At 52.7% G+C, this 8,460-nt stretch overlaps 1 protein-coding gene across 1 annotated transcript; it reads right to left on the bottom strand.

Annotated features, from left to right (window-relative positions):
• Nucleotides 1-2,259: 2,259 nt before the first annotated feature.
• tmem125a (transmembrane protein 125a) lies at nt 2,260-2,937 on the bottom strand (the record flags this gene model as incomplete). The annotated part of the gene is made up of 1 exon (XM_084461659.1): nt 2,260-2,937. The coding sequence occupies one exon, from the start codon at nt 2,935-2,937 to the stop codon at nt 2,260-2,262; it is 678 nt and encodes a 225-aa protein (XP_084317785.1).
• Nucleotides 2,938-8,460: the final 5,523 nt, after the last annotated feature.

Consider the following 8,460-nt stretch of genomic DNA (forward strand, 5'->3'; position numbering starts at 1 on the left):
CAAGGAGAGAGGAACACAGCGAACCTTCAGCCCCTTCTCTGAGGGAGGGAGAGAGGCACGGAGAGCTCCGACTGAGCCACGCAACAAAAGCAGCTGCTGCGCCATCTTTCTGACCTCAGTCTCTCGAGGAAAGAGCATTACGGGGAAACGATTTTACTCTAGAGCCTTCACTTCAGAGGGTGTTCGTGTTGGTTACCTTTTATTTTCTTCTCAAGGTAACTGTTAAACAGAACAATTCATGTTTTGACTAGACTGAGTCCTAGTGGAAAGTCTCGCCCCCACCAAAACCTGTCTTTTATACAGCATCATATAAAGCGATCATATGAATCTTGCACAGTACAATTGTGGGGGAGTTCTCAGTCAATGTTATCGGCGTTCATTACTCTAAGAGCTGTAAACACAATCCTTCCTGCGATGAGACGAGCTTATCACCGGCCAGATCAATGATTAATAAGGCTTACTATTGTGGCTGTGTAACACAATCCGGTTGTCACAGACCTGTGGCCCCACTGCCTCGTCTTTGTCCTCGCTAGAAGCCATACTGTACGTACACGAGAAGGAAGTGGAACCGTTCGGACCCGTGCTTTTATTTGATCACTAGTGTGCTACAGCCCAGAGTTAATTAACCCCTTCAGGAGAACACCTGGTGGATGTTTGAGCAAAACCTTCAGAGGGCAGTTGAACTCTGACGAGGAGAGCACGCCTGTATGTTACTACTACTAAGAATGGACGTAGTCCAAGTCATTTTACGTCCTCGGTTGTGTTGTTCTCTCCTAGCTTTTCCAACGCAGTATTGGTCTAATGGCTTCCTCTTGAGTATGCGCTGCACCAGCTCCATCAGTTCCACTTCCTCCACAGTGGAATGGAGGTTGGGGAGTTCTGCTCTAACAGCAAGAGTCAATTTGTTGTGTGTTTGAATTTTCTCTGTTGGTTATTAGGCTATGAGGAATGATACCCATTTAATATAGGTTATTATTTACTTATTTATGAGACAGAATTGCCCATTTACACCCAGATATCAATTCCACTGTGGTTGTAATAGTGTGAATGTGTTTTTCAGTCTTATATTATTTATCATGCATTGTTTGTAGCTAAATGGGAAACAAAGGGAAGTATTTAGAAAATAAACAACTTTGTACTTTATCTCTGGCATACTGTACCTCAGTCTGGGAAAATGCCTGGCTCAATCCAGTTTATCGTATTCTCCCTCCCTCCCCTCCTCTCTCTCTCTTTCTCTCTGTCCCCCTGCTTTGTCCATCTATCCCTCCTCTCTGTCTCTTGTTCTCTTCCACACCCAAACATGCCTCGCACCACCTGACCACATGTTCCGCACAGACCCTTGTGAATGAGGGATTACACACATTGCACTGGCACAGCCACACGATGCCCCGTGTGTGTGTGTGTGTGCGTGCGTGTGAGAGGGTACGCGGTGCAGAGCGACACCAGCCCCTACGACCCACAGCCCTCCCCATTGTACTGTACCACCACCGGGATGCCTGTCATCACACAACAATGGCCGACTCTGTGACCCCTTCGTCCCAGAGCCACAGGCTTCGTACGGCCCAATAAGGTGTGACACACACACACTCATTTAGATCTGAACATGGCAACAATGCTGGATCTTTTTCTCAGAGTCTTGATTTTAAAAAAGAAGAAAAAAAAGAGTTTGAGGGCTCGGAAGGTCAGTTTTGTCTTCTTGGCTGTACTGCTGCACCTCGATAGTAAAGAGAAAAAGAGTTGGTGATACAACCTCAACCCCACTAGCAGAGATGAGCGAAGTACAGTACTGTTAATGAAAAGAGAGAGGGGGGCTTCCTGGGTGTTGAGGAGGGTGTAGTGTCACGACAAAAACAAATGGGCATTCATCAGTGGATCACCAGGTTTCATTTTTGTTTGATCATTCACTACAGTCGTATTGTTTATGCATTCAGTGACATTATTTGGAAGTATGATCTATTATATAGTCGACTATATTCTTTACTGCTGTGTGGTAGGTGACAACAGGCCACCGTTAGACCACCATTCATCTGTAGAAACATTTAACGAGTAGAACAAGCAACTCTCTCTATTCCATGAAATTTCATGGTCCTGCAAAGTGCAAAAACAGTTGGCCAAATGGAAGTAATACAGAGTCTCTTTATGAGCACATAATGACAAACGAACCAAGACGTTCCAAAGAAGTGGCTTTCCATGATGGCCGACACTGCTTGGACGGTGCTTTTCATAGTGGGTGTCTGTTGGTCACTGGGGAGTCGAGCGTCATATGAGGTTAGCCAGGCTGGAGGTGGTCTCTCTCCGCGCCTGGTGGTCCATCTGTCCCGAGATGGTGAAGACCCCGACCGCCCTGTCCCTCAGCCTCCGTCCCGGTCTCGTCCTCTCCAGGAGGAAGACCACCCCCGCGTACAGCCCCACCCCCAACACCGCCGCCCCCCCCGCCGCCAGCAGCACCACCCCGGAGATGTACATGTCGTTGAGGGCCTGGCCCGGCTTGGGCATGTGATTGGCCAGGGCCAGGTCCAGCAGCACGGCCCCGCAGACGAGCAGCGCCGTCCCGGTGGTCAGGACCACCAGGACGTCTGACAGCCCGCCGCTCCTCAGCATGTCGATCTGTCTCCGGCTGCGGACGCAGTTCATGTCCTGCACGGCCGAGCTGAGCAGCTGCTTCAGCAGCACGGCGAGCGCCAGCAGGCAGAGGGCGGTGCCGGCACCCAGACGCCACTCGCTGGACACGCTGGTGGTGGTGGAGAGGAGGCCCACGCCGCCCAGGCCGCAGCCCAGGATGAGCAGCACCGAGACGGAGTAGCACAGCAGGGACTTGCCCGGCTCGCGGAACCACCACAGCTCCACCTGCTCGTCCAGCACGCTGCGCTGGATCTGGGCCGGGTCCGCCCCCTGCTGGGCCCCCCGGGGAGGGGGGAAGTCCTCCAGCTCCGCCATCGTCCCAGGGGGACAGCTACGGGGACGGGGACAGATCCACACTCACACACACTCACACACACACGCTTACGCACACACACACACGCTCACACACACACGCACACACACACACGCTCACGCACACACGCTCACGCACACATGCTCACGCTCACATACACACGCTCACACACACACACACACACACACACACACACTCACGCTCACGCACACACACACATGCACACAGGGTCACCAGAGGATACACTGGATCACTTTGTGGACCTCACTAGGTCCCGATGGAGCCTGCAGGGATGGATCAACACCAAACATGAGTCAGTACTGTACCAGTAAAGACACACACACACACAGTGAATAAAATCTTTTTTCATGCAGATGGAGGTTTGCTCCTGCTCACGTACTGAGTGTGTGTGTGTGTGTGTGTGTGTGTGTGTGTGCATGTGTATGAGTGTGTGTGCCTCTGTGTGTGTGTGTGTGAGAGTGTCTCTGTGCTACTTCCTGTTTATTCACTCAGAGGTGATGATATGAAGGTAGCGGTGCTGACGGTGTGATGATGAAAACCACATCCCTTCCCTGTCGTCCAGGGCAACCCTGAAGGTTACAGCCAAAGGCATCTTGTCTTTTTAACAGCCTGTCAGCGACTCCCTTCACTATCAAAGGTGGCAGCGCGAGTAGGGGCACGGCTTGGCGAAAAAGTGGCGCAGGTGTAACCGAGAGGAACTGGTTAGACTCCCTCCCTCCCCAGTATAAACACTGCCCACCCCCGCGCCATCCAATCGCTAGCTTTTCGGTGAATCGCCGGATGAAGCGGCGCTTCCGCGGGGCTGTTGTGTGTGCCGGCGAGCGAGAGGACCCCGGATCCGACCGGGCATGGGCGAGCGAGGGTGAGCGACGCGGCGAGCCCTGCCGTACGGGCAACACTGTCTGACGGGAACTCAGACTGGCCTCACTGATGCTAACGGTACCTGTCCGAGCGCCGTGGCGTTCAACATGTCCAGATATGAGGACGAGACAGGGACAGATATGAGCACGAGACGGGGACAGATATGAGCACGAGACGGGGACAGATATGAGCACGAGACGGGGACAGATATGAGCACGAGACGGGGACAGATATGAGCACGAGACGGGGACAGATATGAGCACGAGACCGGGACAGATGGTGTGAAATGAAGGGCCATTTAATTACACTGGAGATATTGTGTTCATTGCCCACATGCTGCTCTGGGTGCTTTTAATTTCTATCTGTGATGTGTGTGTGTGTGTGTGTGCGTGTGTGTGTGTGTGTGTGTATCGCTCACTAATTAAATCCCAGCAGGTTTGGACCTGGTGTCAGTGACAGGTAGCGCAGGAATAGAAGCAGTAATTGAGGAGGCATATACGCTCGTAAGACAATAACAAAGCAGTCAAACCCTTTCTGTGTTTGACCAAAGCTAGAGGGATTTACTGAGCCATAACATCTCTACCTTTCTCTGTACTGCTCCCCTCCCCCTCTCTCACGCAAACACAAAACACACACCTACACACGCGCACACACACACGCACACACACCTACACACACACACACCTACAGTACACACGCGCACACACAGACACGCACACACCTACACATGCGCACACACACCTACACACGCGCACACACACACACACTTACACACACCTACACACGCGCACACACACACACACACACACCTACACACACACACACACACCTACAGTACACACGCGTGCACACACAGACACGCACACACCTACACATGGGCACACACACCTACACACACGCACACACACACACACACACACACACACACACACACACACACACACTGATCACAGCAATGACCTCTCCGCCATATCAGCCAGGCAGATAACCCTGGTCTCATAAATACCTTTCTGATCAGCTCAGTGTTTCCCTGCTGTGGGCTCTTCTCCCAGTGAGGCCCATCCTTATGAACACGACAGCATATTCTGCAATGCAAATCTGTTTATTTATTCCCCCGTGATGATGAATCCAGGAGATGATGGTAAACATTCAGCGTGAGCCTGATAGGTCTCTGGCTCCCACGTCTCGGAGCTGAAGGTCAAGAGAGGGGTCGTTCTCCTCTCCAATTACCTCGTGGGTGGTGGGACACTGTATTCCCTTTTCTGTAATTACGCCCTCCTGAGTTAATCTCACTAGCTCATTTCAAGTTGATATGCGTTGCTTTCAAAACAGGAATACCTCCAATGCTAATCCGAATATACATCAAATATTGCTAAAAGTGAAAGTGGTTTCTTGGTGGTTTGTTTACATTCTCCTGGATCAGAAGGAATGGGAGGCAGGCAGTTGCAGAGGCTCAGGCCGGACTTGTAGTCCAGTGGATCGACCTCAACACTGCAGTGGAGATTGACCCTTGACCCCGACCCCAGCCGGTACAGATTCCCTCCAATCAGCAGAGGTGTAATAAGAGAGTTTTCAGTGGGGAGGTGACTGCAGGGCCCTCACAGCAGCACTGGAGCTTTGCCCTCTTAATAATTCATAGAGTCCAGAGAAGCCAGGGGGGAGAGAGGAGCAGAGACAGACAGGCAGGCGTTTCTGTGGGTTTCAGCAAACTCATGTCACACCTCTGGTCTGTTCCTATCAGCACATTCCCATACGCTCCAAACAGGCAATGGGATGGGACGGCTAAAAATAAGCTCTGGCGCACGACAGGCACAGATTAGACGGCTATAGTGTCGGGGTCCAACTGTGAATGTGTGTTTATCTTTGGGGCCCTAGAGGGAGGAGTTTGGGGCTGTGAGCTACCCCGGCCACGCCGTTCCCTCCGCTTCCTGCTCCTGTCGGGCTCCACCTCTTCCGGTGGTGTGGTCCCCGTGGGCGGCCAGAGGGGTCAGGGTGGGCACCATCTGTCTGTGTGGTGGGCGTCCGTGCCAAGCGCCATAGAGACCGGCAGGCTGGTGCAAGATGTTGGAGAGGCAGAGGTCTGGGGTAGGGCACTGAGCTGAGGGAGGGATCGAGAGAGAGAGAGAGAGAGAGAGAGAGAGAGAAGAGAGAGAGAGAGAGGCTGAATGGCTCTTTATTCAGATAGTGTCTGGGCTGTTGCTGGCCGGTCTGGGAGCCTCAAGATCCTCGCTCTGCTCTGTCCAGGGACACTGAGGGGACAAAGGGCCAAGTCACTATCACTGTGTCCACAGCCAAGATGAGACCAACGATGCCTTCAGTCAGCCCTGAGAGAGAGAGAGAGAGAGAGAGAGAGAGAAAGAGAGGAAGGAAGAGAGAGAGAGAGAGAGAGAGAGAGCAGTTTAGTTGCATCATCAGGCACACATGATGTTAGAGCTTTCACCATCTGTTTCCCTGACTTTCCCCCCTTCCTGGCTTGTCCTCTTTCCCTCCCTGGTTCTTTCCTCTGTTTTACTCCAGCCCGCTCTTTCTCTCCGTCTCTCCCCCCCCTCTCTCTCTATCTCTCTCTCTCTCCCTCTCTCTCTCTCTATCTCTCTCCCTCTCTCCCCCCCCCCTCTCTCTCTATCTCTCCCTCCCTCTCTATCTCTCTCTCCCTCTCTCTCTATCGCTCTCCCTCTCTCTCTATCTCTCTCTCTATCTCTCTCCCTCTCTCTCTATCTCTCTCTCCCTCTCTCTCTCTCTCTCGCTCCCTCTCTCTCTCTCTCTATCTCTCTCCCTCTCCTCTCTCTCCCGCTCTCTCTCTGTCTTCATCTCTAGTGTTGTGGTGTTTGGGAAGGAGATAAGCTGCCTGAGTCAGTCAGATCGCCTCTCTTCACTGACATGCCAACATCTCTCCCCCCTCTCTATCTCTCTCTCTATCTCTCTCTCTCTTCACTGACAGGCCAACAGGCAGACAGGAGGGCAGAAGGGTTTGTAGCCAGACAGACAGACAGACAGATAGACAGACAGAGCCCTTCCTGGATGCACAGAGCCATAAAAACTACCTGACCAATAAAACCTGATTCTAAACGCCCCCCTGTTGCAGTCCTCTGTCCACCTGAGCCTGGCGCTGTCCCCCCCCTCCCCCCCCCCCGACCTGCTAGTGATGTCACAGCCCCTCACAGTTTAACTCTGCCGCCTCACTCTGTCCCCTCGTCACCCGAAAAAACAGCACACAAGCGCACCCGAAAAACAGCACACAAACGCACCCGAAAAACAGCACACAAATGCACCCGAAAAACAGCACACAAACGCACAATGACAACACAGCCCACTATATAGTAAGGAACACCATTCTTAAAGGTAAAGAGGTTTTTCACTGTGTTCTATTAGGGTCACTGCCCACTGTGTGTTCCTCTCACTACGTTGTGCTCCTTCTAATAGTCTCACCCAGCGTCCCATTGGTGGGAGCTTCCTGCACCCTCTGGCCAGACAGCCCGCCTCCATCCACAGCACAGCTGCAATATTAAAACGCTAATCAAATCACCAATTAACATGCGCATCCCCCCCCTGCTCCACTCTGCTGACTAGAGGAAACTCGTTAACCCTTTCCCCCCCCCCCCCCCCCCCCCTCCCACATGGGTTCAGAGGCAGGCTTCAGCATATTCAAATCTCCCTGCCTTGTGTAACAGGAGCCTGGGCTACAACCTGATCCAGCCAGGGCAGGCTTCCAGAGGCTCCACGGTCACACACACACACACACACACACACACACCCCAACTACACCACACCACACCGTATCACACCCCAACTACATGACCACACTGTACCACACCCCAACTACACCACACTGTACCACACCCCAACTACACCACACTGTACCACACCACAACTACACCACACTGTACCACACCCCAACTACACCAGACCATACCACACCCCAACTTCACCACACCATACCACACCCCAACTACACCACACCATACCACACCCCAACTACACCACACCATACCACACCACAACTACACCACACTGTACCACACCCCAACTACACCACACTGTACCACACCCCAACTACACCACACCGTACCACACCCCAACTACACCACACTGTACCACACCCCAACTACACCACTGTACCACACTCCAACTACACCACACTGTACCACACCGTACCACATCCCAACTACACCACACAGTACCACACCCCAACTACACCACACTGTACCACACTCCAACTACACCACACTGTACCATACTGTACCACACCCCAACTACACCACACTGTACCACACCCCAACTACACCACACCGTACCACACCCCAACTACACCACACTGTACCACACCCCAACTACACCAGACCATACCACACCCCAACTACACCACAGCGTACCACACCCCAACTACACCACACCGTACCACACCATACCACACCCAAACTACACCACACCGTACCACACCCCAACTACACCACACTGTACCACACCCCAACTACACCACACCGTACCACACCCCAACTACACCACACCGTACCACACCATACCACACCCAAACTACACCACACCGTACCACACCCCAACTACACTACACTGTACCACACCCCAATTACACCACACCCCAACTACACCACACTGTACCACACCCCAACTACACCACACTGTACCAC

This window comes from Borostomias antarcticus, assembly GCF_949987555.1.
Source record: "Borostomias antarcticus genome assembly, chromosome: 3".
Classification (NCBI taxonomy): Eukaryota; Metazoa; Chordata; class Actinopteri; order Stomiiformes; family Stomiidae; genus Borostomias; species Borostomias antarcticus.